Here is a 14,286-nt window from a genome sequence, read left to right as displayed (position 1 = left end):
AAATGAATGGGGTTAAGTGAGAAATTTGTTAAGTGAATTTTGCCCCATTTTACGACTTTCCTCGCCACATTTGTTAAGTGAACCACTGCAGTTCTTTAATTCGTAACACGGTTTACTAATTAAACTAGATCCCAAATTGACTTTGCTTGTCAGAAGGTCACCAAAGGGGTTCACACATGACTCCGGGACACCGCAACCGTCATAAATATGAGTTAGTTGTCAAGCAAAATCACATGACCATGAGGTAAATCACATGACCATGAGGTAAATCACATGACCATGAGGTAAATCACATGACCATGAGGTAAATCACATGACCATGGGGGTGCTGCAACAGTTATAAGTGTGAAAAACGATCATCAGTCACTGTTTTCAGTGCCATTGTAATTTTTTTTGAACGGTCATTAAATGAACTGTTGTAAGTCGAGGACTACTTGTAAAAGGTGCCAGGGCTGGAAGACAGAAGGTGGGGATCCTCTAGTTCAGGCAGAAGATGCCGCTGGAGCAAAAGGTGAAGATGAAATGTACAGCAGAGAGGGCCGAAGGAAATTCGGCCTTGGACAGTGCAGAATGACAAAGCAGACATACCAGATGATGCAGGCGCTGGAGAACAGGACAAGGGGGAGTTCAGAAGAAGTGAGAAAAATAAACTTTGTCTTAGTTATGGAGAGTCAGGCAGCTGAGGATATTAGCATTCCTAAACCTGTGGATAAGCTGGTGCAGGAGGAGGGAACACCAGCAGCTCAGGGTTTTGCTTTCTAACTTAAAAGAGTAGAATTCAAATTGTTTAGTTAAAAACTCTTCTAAGTACCGTATTTTTTCGATTATAAAATGCACCCGACTACAAAATGCACCTTCCTTTTTTGGTGAGGAAAACAAGAAAAAGAAATCTGCCTTTGCCTCCCAGCAATTTTGCCTCATTGCAGCAAACAGTCTGCTTTACTTTCATTTTCGTTTTCAGCATAGCTTGATTAACGCAAGAAAAAAAAAATCTGCTCCCAGCAATTTACCTCCTTGCAGCAAGCAGCAGAGACCCACGCTGCAGTAGGCCATGGCAATCCCTGCAGCCTGAAACAGCTGAGAGTCGGGAGGCTGATCTAATGGACAATCAACTTGTGCTAATTAGGCTGTGCTGAAGCTGAAATGGGCTGTTTCTTCTTGCTGCTTTCATTTTTGATGAAAGCTATGCTGGCTGGAGAATTCTGGGAGTTGAAGTCCACAAGTCTTAAAGCTGCCAAGGTTGAAGACCTCTTTCCTAGAGCACCGTTCCTCAACCATGGCAACTTTAAGATGGGTGGACATCAACTCCCAGAATTCCTCAACTGGCATGGCGGTACCCCCCATCTTAAAGTTGCCATGGTTGAGAAACACTGTTCTCGAGAGGTAGGCAAAATGTTTTGAAGCTGTAATTCCAGGGGTGGCATTCATTTACCGTTGCTACCAGTTCGCAAACGGTAGCACACACACCACCTCCGCGCATGCGCAGGACCTTCTGCACATGCGCAGAGCATCAAAAACGGGACGTGATGATGTCCGGGGGAGGCAGAGCCTCCCGCAGCCGCCGCTACCTGTTCGCCCGAACCGGATACAACCGGCTGAATAGCACCACTGTGTAACTCCCCAGCGCTTCTAAAACAGTTTGTTCTGCCTGTTGTTTCTAAGCAAGGTTATTCCCAAGAAGTTGGGAATGGGAAGTTTGATCCGAAAATGTTTTTCATGCTTCAGTTTGCAGCTCTGTTAAAGCGTGCAATAGGTTATTATCTGAAAATACACATTTCTATACATTAAGTAGTTGTTTCATGCATTAAGCTGTGCTGGCTTAGAAAGTAATTGCTTTGGACCTTGCCCAAATGTGAATCTGGCATTTTTCTGTTATTCATTAAAGTTATTCATTTCTCGGTTATTCATTAAACTTGTTTTCCGAGCTCCTGTAAAAGCCTGAGGAATCCTTGGAGCTTGTTTAAGGAAGCTACTCATTAAAGACAAGATAACAGATGCCTGGGGGGGGGGGAAGAACACCGGCTGCTTTAACAGATAGGAAGAAAGTGTCAGGCTCACACCTGGACAAGACACTGTGTGGTTTATTATCTACCCCCTTGATGGCGAACCTATGGGACGTATGCCACAGATGGCATGTTGAACCATATCGGTGGGCACATGAGCTCAGCTCCGCTGCACGCCAGCTGATTTTCAGGCCTTCTGAGCCACCTGGAAGTAGGGAAATAAGCTGTTTCCTGCATCCGGACGGCCTTGGGGAGGTGGAGAAGGCCAGTTTGTTGCTCTCCCCAGGCTCCAGAGCCCCTCTAGAAGCCTGAGGAGAGCAAAAAATGGGCCTTCCAGTCCCACCAGAAGTCGGCAAATGGCCTGTTCCGGCCTCTGGGGAGTGGAGAAGGCCGTTTTCGCCCTCCCCAGGCTCCTAGAGAGGCTCTGGAGAACAAAAAACAAGGCCTACCGGGCCCACCATGCCATCATGTGCCAAAAGTGGGGGGAGCATGCGTGGAGGGGTGTCACATGTGCATGAGTGGGGGACAGGAGTGCATAGAATTATGAGTTTGGGCACACGCGCATGCGTCCCCCCCCCCATGTTCCCCACGCTTTTGGCACACAATGGCAAAAAGGTTAGCCATCACTGATCTACCCTATAATTGTTCAGGAACCATTTATGGGTCTCAAGTGGAAAATATAGTATATAGATCTGTGAAAGAGAACTTTTACCTTCCATCTATCTTTTGAAAGGGAACAAAATAATTTCCTTTCATTCCTGGATTTTATAAAATACAGGTAGTCCTCAACTTACAACAGTTCACTTAAGTGACCATTCAAAGTTACAACAGCACTGGAAAAATGTGACTTGTAATCGTTTTTCACACTTATGACCACTGCAACGTTCCCATGTTCACGTGGTCAAAATTCAGACACTCGGCAACGGACTCATAGTTATGACAGCTGCATCTTGTGATCCCCTTTTGCGACCTTCTGACAAGCCAAGTCAATGGAGAAGCCACATTCTCTTAATGACCGTGTTGCTAATTTAACAACTGCAGTGATTCACTTAACAACTGTGGCAATAAAGGTCATAAAACAGAGCAAAATTCAACTTGGCAAATGTCTCGTTTAGCAACAGGAATTTGACGCTCAATTGTGGTCTTAAATCAAGGAATATCTGTAGCTGGTTTTCAGGGCCCCCGACCCCTGACCCCAAAGATACTTATGATCCAACAGCCGGTGCTCTCCCCCAGCATGGTCACGTGACTTTCAAGTGCTCAGCAACCATATATAGCCATTTGCAGCAACCCACAGTCATGTGACCATGATGGACATCGTTTTTGCCGAAAACCGGTGTTTATTTCTAGTTTTCAGCAAAAACAGGCCATAGCGCACAATGGATTCGACTTTATTAACAACCACAGTGGCCACTTAATGACCACCACAAAATGTTCCTAAAAACGGGTCTGGTTACATGGGGTTCTTTTTTTTAATAATTTTTTTTTATTTTCTTTTAATACAAAACATTTGTTAAAAAGTGTGTCGTCTGGGTACAATTTTTTTTGTGTCGTAACGGTTAAAGCTTACCACCATATTCATTATTTATATCTACTCTTAGTTCACTATTAATACTTAACATATCTATTATCATAACATTTCTCGTCTTAACTTACTTAACTTTACTATACATTACTTTCATATTTATTCTCTAACCATTGATAAAATAAATCCCATATATTATAATAATCAGATTCTTCCTTCCCTCTAATTGCAAGTGCTAATCTATTCGCTTCTGCACATGCCAATATTTTAATCATGTTTTCACCTACAGGAATCTCTTCACCTTTCCAATTCTGTGCAAATACAATTCTAGTCACATGGTGACTGCTTTACGGCCATAATGGGCAGCCTCCATTTATTTATATTTATATTTATTTATTTATTTTGTCACAACAGTATATATAAGCATAAGCATGAAAGTAACTAACTAACTATATATATATATATATATATAAGCATATATATATATAAGCATAAGAATGCAATAACTATACTAACAATACTAACAATAGGACAGAAACGGTAGGCACGTTTGTGCTCTTATGCATGCCCCTTACGGACCTCTTAGGAATGGGATGAGGTCAATAGTAGACAGTTTTTGGTTAAAGCTTTGGGGATTTTGAGAAGAGACCACAGAGTCAGGTAGTGTGTTCCAAGCATTAACAACCCTATTACAGAAGTCATATTTTCTGCAATCAAGATTGCAACATTAAGTTTAAATCTATTGTTTGCTCTTGTATTGTTGTGATTGAAGCTGAAGTAGTCTTTAACAGGAAGGACATTGCAATAGATGATTCTATGAGTTAAACACAGGTCATGTCATAGGCGGCGTAGTTCTAAATTTTCTAAACCCAGGATTTCAGGTCTGGTGGCATAAGGTATTTTGTTGTATTCAGAGGAGTGGAGAACTCTTCTTGTAAAATATTTCTGGACACGTTCAATTGTATTGATGTCTGAAATGTGGTATGGGTTCCAGACAGGCGAGCTGTATTCAAGAATTGGTCTAGCAAATGTTTTATAAGCTCTGGTAAGTAGTGTAGTGTTTCTGGAGAAGAAGCTACGTAAGATTAGGTTTACAACTCTTAAAGCCATTACGGTCCCAGATCGAGAACTTCCTGTACTTCCATGCAATTACTTACGTTGTCGACGTTCATCCGTTTAACTTCACTTGTTGTTTTTAATTTACAGGACAGAAGCTTTTGGATACGTTGGCTGAAACCTGGGATTTCTTTTTCAGCGATGTCCTGCCCATGCTCCAGGCCATATTCTATCCTGTGCAGGTAAAAATGCAATTGCAGTGCTTTAGAATCCGGATAAACCAGTAAATGGAATTCCATGATTGATGAAGAGAGCTGCAGGTCATTCGCTTGGCAGTCTAGGAAAACACCATGCAGGAAAATCATTTAAAATAAAACTGTTCTTCTCTGCTGTACTATTCGGGTTATTTCCCTCGGCTGCCCCTTAAGTTGAACAGCATTTCAGATAAGAAGGCAAAGAAGCCTTTGGTGCAAACATACTCTCTGTCTGAATTTTTTTTTTAAAGAGCCCAATCTTTTTTCAGGATCCCACAGTTGCCTTTTGCAGCTCCAGTATAATTCAAGAAAGGCCTGTTTGCTGTTTCGCCCATTTGGAACCTCTGTGCTCCTTGTGAAAATAGATCCATCTCACAGGAGAGAAATAGAATCAAACTTTGATTTTAAAAAGTGGGGGGGAAAGAAAAGCTAAACGCTCTTTTAAAATGTTAAATAGTTACAGGGATGGGCTGCTGGGGGTTTGAAGGGGTTCGGGAGAACCTCTAGCTAAGATTCTGTGGCAGTTCAGGGAATCCCCAAATCCCACTCTTGGCTGGCCCTGCTCACTCTACCCCACCCCTCCCAAGAGTCCCGTTTTGGATGCAAATAAGTGCAAGGCACACGGGAGGCTCGGGGAGGATGAAAAATGGGCCTACCGGAAGTTCAAGAAGGCCAGAAAAGGGCCCGTTTTCAGCCTCCAGTGGGCCGCTGGAGCCTGGGGAGGCGGTTTTCACCCTCCCTGTTGTGTCTTGCCCGCTCTCACCGCAGCCGGGGTCTGCTTATCTGCTTCCGAACGCTGAAGAATGTCCTCCCGGCCCCAGCCCTGGCTCCATGCCCAAGCAGGCTGCAGAGGAGGGAGCACCCCCCGGCCCCAGCCCTGGCTCCATGCCCAGGCAAACGGAGCAGCTAGACCCCTCCCCCTCCTCCACAGCATGTGAGCCTGAGGAAAGTTTATTTCCAACAGCTGCTGATTGGAGTGACCCTCGCATCAGAAGACTGGATAGGCGGAGGCAACAGAAGGAAGGGAGGGGCAGGCCTTAATGAGTGCTGAGTCATGGAGCCACACCCCATGGCCTATATAAAGGAGCTACTTTCTGGCAGTCTCTGAGTCAAGCAAAGTCGAACTTATCTTGCTGAAGTCACTTTCTGGTCTCCTGCCTGCTCTGAGGACTTTGCTAGGACTTTGGGCAGAGCTGCAGAGGCAAGCCTGATTCGGATTTCCCTGACCCGGCCGTCAGCGGAGGAGTGGGACACGACACTCCCAGAGGCTCAAGAAAAGCCTCCGGAGCCCGAGGAGGGCAAAAATGCCTCCCCACAGTGATGTTCGACTAGGCCACACCCACCCAGCAACCGGACAGAAAACCCCTTGCTAAAATTTTTGAAGCCCACCGCTGAATAGGTATGTTCACCGCAATCTGTGGTGAAACAATTCAAATGCAGCATAGGCCTGCTGAAATCACAGCATTGTAGAAGAACCACACCTAGAATTCTGCATCCAGTTTTGGTCACCACACTATAAAAAGGATGTTGAGACTCTAGAAAGAGTGCAGAGAAAAGCAACAAAGATTATTAGGCAACTGGAGACTAAAATATATGAAGAACAGTTGCAGGAACTGGGCATGGTTAGTCTAGTGAAGGGAAGGACTAGGGGAGACATGATAGCAGTGTTCTAAAATTTGAGGGGCTGTCACCGAGAGCAAGGGGGTCAAGCTATTTTCCAAGGCGCCTGAAGACCTGACAAGGAATAATGGATGGAAACTGATCAAGGAGACATTCAACCTGGAAATAAGGAGAACTTCTCTGGCAATGAGAACAATCAACCAATGGAACAACTTGCCTTTGAAAGCTATGGGAGCTTCACCACTAGAAGCTTTCAAGAAGAGACTGAACTGCTATCTGTCAGAAATGGTGTAGGGTCTCCTGCTTGGGCAAAGGGCTGGACTAGATGACCTACAAAGTCCCTTCCAACTCTGTTACACTCTCTGTAAACTTCCAATTGAAAATGGTCCAGGGAAAGGAAATGCTCCAAAGAGATACCAAGTTAATGCTAAACTCAGGGGTGAAATGCTCCCAGTTTGGACCGGCTCGTACGATCGATCGGATAGCGATGGCGGCTGCTGGTTCGGAGGACCGGTAGCAAAAATCCGTCCCCCCCCCCGCCTCTGCTGAGCCGCACCATCAGCAGAGGTTTGTTTTCTTTTTTACTTTTAAAAGCCGGTTTTTCTTCAGCCGAAACATGCCTTTAAAAGTAAAAAAAAAGCCTTTGAGGATCCCGCCCGTCAGCTGAGATCGGCAGAGCCTTTAAACTTTTTAAAAAAAATTTAAAGTCTCCTCTGGCAATCTCACCTGAATTCCTCATCAGCAGAATCTTACTTGTACTCTTACTTGTAGAAAACATGTTTTCTACAAGTAAGAGTAGAGATTCTAAGGCACTTACCTGATTACTGATGAACGCATGGCTTTTTTCCCAGCCCGAAAGTAGTTTCACTTTCAACCCAGACAGAATCAATTGCTTAGCTAATCTATTTCCTCAGTGATCAACTAATGCTGGCTGGCTTTGCTGGCTGAGGAACTCTGGGAATTGAAGTCCACAATAAAATAAAAAAATAAAATAAAATAAAATAATAAAATAAAATAAAATAATATTTGTGCAGCTTTCTGAGATTTGGTGTGTTTCTGTCGTGTTTCACTCTAACTACCCAAACACACAAAATCTCAGAAAGCTGTATGTGGCATTTTGTGTGTGTGTGTGTGTGTGTGTGTGTGTGTCAGTTGTGTTGTGTGTGTGTAAAGTGTGAAAGTTGGTTTTTGAGCTTTTTGTGGCTGTGTGAAGTGCAGCTGCTTTTACATTGTGTGTGAGTCAGTTGTGTTGTATGTGTGTAAAGTGTGAAAATTGGTTTTTGGTACCTCTTACTGTTTTTTATACTTTGTTTATTCTTTTTATTATTTATTGTTATTGGCCATGCCTATCCAGTCATCTGACCACCAAGCCACGCCCACCAATTAAGCCACGCCCACAGAACCGGTAGGGAAAATTTTTAGATTTCACCCCTGGCTAAACTCCTCTGATTTAGAAGCAACTTAGTAACTGAGACACACAAATGTAAAGACAATGATCATTAGAGACAGAAGAGTTAAAAACATACTTGGAAAAAGAAATTACAATTAGTAGAGTTCTTAACCATCTTTTTCTATTTCTCTACAGAATAAGCTATTCTGTAATGCATATTCTCAAATTCTGATTCCCTCTCCCACCCCCAACCCGAAGCTCTGAATTTGACTTAAATTTCATAGAACTTTGTACTTCCATAACATTAACCTCCAATTTCACCCTGGCCTTGCCATGGAATTCATAATTAGAACTGCTATTACAAGGTGCAAAGGACAATCTTGAATTGAGTCTGACTTATTAACTTTGTGGATACATTTGTGTATTTTTATTTTTATTTTTGGCAATAGTACGTGTTTCTTATTGTGGTTTTTTTTTTCAACTTCCCATTCCATCATTCTCCAGTGCTGGGATTTCTCAGTGGTTTCCCATCCAATCCTAACTCAGAAACATATTCCGAAAAACGCTGGTTTCGCTTTAATGTGCTATGTATGATGAAGGACATTGTTTTTCAACCTCGGCAATTTTAAGCTGGGAGGACTTCAACTCCCAGAATTCCTCAGCCAGCATGCTGAGAGTCGAAGTCCACACACTTAAAATTGCAGAGGTTTAGAAACACTGACATGGGTCACCCATCAGATTAAACGCTGTTACATTTGTTTAAGAATTTGTTGTTCAGGCTCTTACATTATATTCAGGTTTTTTTGGGCTGTCCATTTTGTAAGAATCCAATGTATTGGTAACAAGGACAGCAGATAGAACACTAAGAAATTCCCTTAAGAGGGGATAATAAACCAATACAATTTATTACATTATCCGTATGGTTCAAATCTATAAAAAATTTTCAGCAAAAAAATTAGGCCATAGAGAGTTTACCAGTCCTGAATCCGAATACAGGTAGTCCGCGACTTATGACCACAACTGAGCCCAAAATTTCTTTTTTTATATATAATAATTTTTATTAAACATTTTTCAAAAAAAAAAAAAAAACTTTAAACAATAGTTTCTTTTCAACAATTTCGCAATAGTTAAACATTTCTTGTCCATTTTTTCTCCCTTATTTCCATATATCCTTTATACATTATACTCAGTAAGCTCAAACTGCCCAAGGAGCTGCTGATCCAGTTCTACAGAGGAATTATTGAGTCTGTCATTTGCACCTCTATAACTGTCTGGTTCAGTTCTGCAACCCAACAAGAAAGACACAGACTTCAGAGGATAATTAGAACTGCAAAAAAAATAATTGCTACCAACCTGCCTTCCATTGAGGACCTGTATACTGCACGAATCAAGAAGAGGGCCGTGAAAATATTTACAGATCCCTCGCATCCTGGACATAAACTGTTTCAACTCCTACCCTCAAAACGATGCTATAGAGCACTGGACACAAGAACAGTTTTTTCCCGAAGGCCATCACTCTGCTAAACAAATAATTCCATCAACACTGTCAAACTATTTACTAAATCTGCACTATTATTAATCTTCTCATCGTTCTCATCACCAATCTCTTTCCACTTATGACTGTATGACTGTAACTTTGTTGCTGGTAATCCTTATGATTTATATTGATATATTGACCATCAATTGTGTTGTAAATGTTGTACCTTGATGAAGGTATCTTTTCTTTTATGTACACTGAGAGCATATGCACCAAGACAAATTCCTTGTGTGTCCAATCACACTTGGCCAATAAAAAATTCTATTCTATTCTTCATACAAGTCTAATATTAATTTATTTACATATATACATATAAATAACAGTGCACCCAATTTCATTTTTACAGACTACATTTTTTCTGCTTCCTCTTATTTGTTGTTACATTTCTAATGCTATATCTTCCTTATTTGATCTTTCCTTGCCTTTTATCTCTCTCCTCTAGCCATTCGTACGATTTCTCCCACACTATATAATATTCTGAGCCCAACATTTTTATTGCTAAGTGGGGACATAAGTTAAGTGAGTTTTGCCCCATTTTACAACCTTTCTTGCCCCAGTTGTTAAGTGAACCATGCAGCTGATAAATTAGAGCATGGTTGTTAAGTGAATATGGCTTCCCTCATCGATTTTGTTTGTCGGAAGGTCGCAAAAGGTGATGGTATGACCTTGGGACACAAGCAACGGTCATAACTATGAACCAATTGCCAAGCATCTGAGTTTTGATCACGTGACCATGGGGTTGCTACAAAGGTCGTAAGTGAAAAACAATCATCAGTCGCTTATTTTAAACTTTCCGCTGCAATTCTTTGTAACAGGAGAAATGCTTCTCCAGAAGATCAGTTAATATTAATACAGGTTTTTCTAATGTTTTCAGTGCTGTTGTAACTTTGAACGGTCACTAAATGAACTGTTGCAAGGTGAGGACTGACCTGTATTTTTATTCGGACGCAATGTTCATGGAACAGCCTCTAGTTCAGGGGTCTCCAACCTTGGCAACTTTAAGCCTGGAGGACTTCTGGGAGTTGAAGTCCTCCAGGCTTAAAGTTGCCAAGGTTGGAGAACCCTGCTCTAGTTCACTCCGTGGCAATTGAGGAATAGGCTTCTTGAATTTCAAGTCTACAAAAGTCTAGAATTAATTAAAAACATTTATTTTGTTTCCTGCAGGGGAAGGAGCCCCCTGTCCGTCAACTGGCCCTGTTGCACTTCAGAAATATAATCACTCTCAATATAAAACTGGAAGACTCCTTGTCCCGTTCCCGCGCGAGGATTCCGCCTTCAATTGTCCAAATGTTACTCATCCTACAGGTATGGATTTTACTGGCGCACCCTTGGTGTGGACTTACTGAATTGTAGGCTTTCGAGTGGTAGATGGAGCAGGCGGGTTGGGAAGCCAAGATGGCCCCCACAGATGCAAATGCTGGCCTCTATTTTACATGCAATGCAGGGTACAGGAAATCCTTGACTTACGATGGTTCACTTAGTGACCATTTGAAGCTACAACAGATCCCAAAAAAAAACATACTTGCGATCCAGATTTGAAGTTCCGATGAGAATTCACACACACACACACACACACACACACACACACGCCCGCCACAAGCACATGACAGTATTTTGGGTGCTCTGCAAGCAGACTGCCTTTATTTGGAGAGTCGCAGTCATGTGATGGCCATTTACAACTTTTTTTTTTTTGCTACTGTTGGAAGAAATATCCATCTGGGTTCAGTTCCAAGTGGGGACAAAGACACTGGAAACATGGAGACTGCTTGGAAAGATGGTTTAATGGTGGTCAGGATCACATGGCTTGAGTTCCTGAACAGAAAAGGGCTGAGATCCTGTGTAATCCCTGGTTTTATGCTTTTTCTGAGCTTTGAATTTCCTGGGGCACAAGAAGAGTACCCTGATTGGCTGTCAGACTCCCAGGGGGTGGGGGGTCTTAGCTAACATTGTAGGTTGTCCCTCAAGCTTGCCTGAGCCTTGCCATGTGGTGAGTTTCTGTTCTAGATGGGTTCTATTATGATGCAGATGATGATGGCCCATTAACAAAGGTGGGGAGAATGAGTTTCTACCTCTGACCTATTGACAAAGGTGGGGGGGAATGAGTGAGCTTGGCTGAGGCTTTAATGGCCCATTGACAAAGGTGGGGGGTGGCAGGAAGTTGCTTTGACTTTAAAATATGTTTCTCCATTTCTCATCCAGGGAAATATATTCTGCCTTTTAAATATTTTCTAAAATATTTCATTCTTCTAGGAGGGAGGGGGTGTGCTAAATTCCTACACTACAAACTGGTATTTGCTTCCGATTTCTAGCAAACAAAAAACAAAAAACACAAAGCAAACCCACCCCCTGGCGAACAATGGATTTGCTTAACGGCCGTGGTGTTTGATAAACCCTCCCATCCTCCACCGTTCAGTCAGAACTGAAGAAGCTTTTTGGATCAGAAGCGAAACGTCGTAAGAAAAAACAAAGTCCACCTGCATTTTGAAAAAGCACCTTTGGAACAACCATGACCTCCACAGACACCTCAAAAGGGCCTTGCTTTCCAAACCACTTTTTTTTTTTTGCACGAATGACACAAAAGATACATGAACCTGGGCATCCATTCCACTTGGCCTCTGTCCTCTTAAATAGCAGATCTGATCAGGTTCATTGTTTTCGGTCCTTCCGCCATCTCCCTATTAATGCCTACCCCAAGGAATGGCATTCCTGGGTGGAGAACTTTTGAGTTGTTTATAAATTCAAATTTCTAGGCACCCGCCTGGCTGGGGAAGCTTTTCAATTACCTTCTAGGAAGTGGGTGAGGCATCCAAAGTAGATTACACAGCATTTGAGACAACATGATGTAAGATGCTTCTTCTCTACAAGTCATTGCTGTTAAACATTGCTGGGAGGCCCAAACAAATGTGTGTGTATACCAGTGGTAGTCAACCTGGTCCCTACCGCCCACTAGTGGGTGTTCCAGCTTTCATGGTGGGCGGTAGGGGTTTTGTCCGATACTGAAGCACTTTCCTTTTTTTAAATTTAATTGACTTTAAAAAAAAATTCCATAGCATTATTTAAAAATATTTTCATTAAGTTTTCATAAAATTTCCCGTGACAATTTAAATTTCTGAAAATATACTATTTGTATCACCCGCGCATAAGTTTAGTTCACGTTACGTAAGTGAAACTAAATGGCACTATAGTGCGACCACAAACAAAAGAGCCTCGTCCCAGAATAGCTCGGACATCTCCCCCCCACACCACCCAGCTGTAACAGACAAGCAGAGCTGGTAGCCGGCGCCCCCCCACAAACCAATCCATGATGTGCGAGAGGCATGCGCAGATGACGATACAAGGCGCATTATTGTGGAATTGGTGGGCGGTTAGAAAATTTTACTACTAACAGAGATACAAAAGTGAGCGGTAGGTATAAAAAGGTTGAGTACCCCTGGTGTATACAAAGAAATACATATAAAGTATTTATTATCTTTATTGCAACTTAAAATTTGTATCACATTTTATAGCAGTCAAAAGCTTCCAGAATATTTGATAGAACTTTTCCCAATGAAACAAAACTATTACAAATTCCGGTATATAGTAATGAATGAAAGCTGGCGGAGGGGGAAGCAGTTTGCTTATTATTTGAAAAAATTCACCTAAAATATCTGCCTTAGAAGAGTGAAGTAAGTGGAGAGGTTTTATTTTTTGATAGTGTGTCTTTCAACTCAAAAGGGACGCGGTGGCTCAGTGGCTAAGACACTGAGCTTGTCAATCGAAAGGTCGGCAGTTCAGCAGTTCGAATCCCTAGCGCTGCATAATGGGATGAGCTCTCGTTACTTTTCCCAGCTTCTGCCAACCTAGCAGTTCGAAAGCACGAAAAAAATGCAAGTAGAAAAATTTGGTGGGAAGGTAACAGTGTTCCGTGTGCCTTTGGCGTTTAGTCATGCCGGCCACATGACCACGGAGACGTCTTCAGACAGCGCTGGCTCTTCGGCTTTGAAACGGAGATGAGCACCGCCACCTAGAGTCGGGAATGACTAGCACATATGTGCGAGGGGAACCTTTACCTTACCTTTCAACTCGCTTCCAGATTGTTTCTTTAAAGTGTCATTTAAATTTGGCCTCTTCAGCCTGAGAGTTTTCCACAATCCTATAAAAATTGCCAATAGGGATCAATATAGAGTAGAAGAAGGGACGCGGGGGCTCAGGGGCTAGGACGTTGAGCTTGTCGATCGAAAGGTCGGCAGCTCAGCAGTTCGAATCCCAAGTGCTGCCGTGTAATGGGGTGAGCTCCCATTACTTGTCCCAGCTTCTGCCAACCTAGCATTTCGAAAGCACGTAAAAAATGCAAATAGAAAAATAGGGACTGCCTTTGGTGGGAAGGTAACAACGTTCTGTGCGCCTTTGGCGTTGAGTCATGCCGGCCACATGACCACAGAGACATCTTTGGACAGCGCTGGCTCTTCGGCTTTGAAACAGAGATGAGCACCGCCCCCTAGAGTCGGCAATGACTAACACATATGTGTGAGGGGAATCTTTACCTTTCTTTACCTATAGAGTAGAAGAAAGCAAATCATAGCACCAAAAATATTTTCTTTAAAATCCACAGAGCATCATGGGACAATCAGAAAAAGGTTTTTAAAACCCCCCTCTTTTGTGATCCCTAAAGACAAAGAGGGCCAAAGTAGGTGAGGGAAGTTCAGAGGGTCATAAAATGTCAAAATGCATGTAAAAAAGGGGGAAGGGAGCTTCCATCACATGATCACAGCCGCCCTTAGGCCTTTTTTAATCCCTCCAAGGACCCCACCACCACCCCTGGGCGGGTTGATTTGAGGGCCTCTCCATCTGGGGAGGGGGGAGGGATGCAGGGCGTGTCCTGGGCACGCAGCAGAACAAGAGCCCCCATGCTGGTTCCTGCT

The 14,286-nt window shown here is 42.8% G+C and overlaps 1 protein-coding gene across 4 annotated transcripts in view; it reads left to right on the top strand.

Annotated features, from left to right (window-relative positions):
* Positions 1 to 14,286, top strand: part of PRR5 (proline rich 5) — a 108,446-nt gene that overhangs the window by 87,311 nt on the left and 6,849 nt on the right. For all 4 annotated transcript variants that reach the window (XM_058190539.1, XM_058190538.1, XM_058190536.1 and 1 more), the window contains 2 exons: positions 4,735 to 4,826; positions 10,550 to 10,690. In XM_058190539.1, coding sequence (XP_058046522.1) covers positions 4,735 to 4,826; positions 10,550 to 10,690 — 233 coding nt within the window. The remainder of the gene's footprint in view (positions 1 to 4,734; positions 4,827 to 10,549; positions 10,691 to 14,286) is intronic.

This window comes from Ahaetulla prasina, chromosome 7 (genome assembly GCF_028640845.1).
Source record: "Ahaetulla prasina isolate Xishuangbanna chromosome 7, ASM2864084v1, whole genome shotgun sequence".
Lineage (NCBI taxonomy): Eukaryota > Metazoa > Chordata > Lepidosauria > Squamata > Colubridae > Ahaetulla > Ahaetulla prasina.
This window is presented reverse-complemented; position numbering and strand designations above follow the sequence as displayed.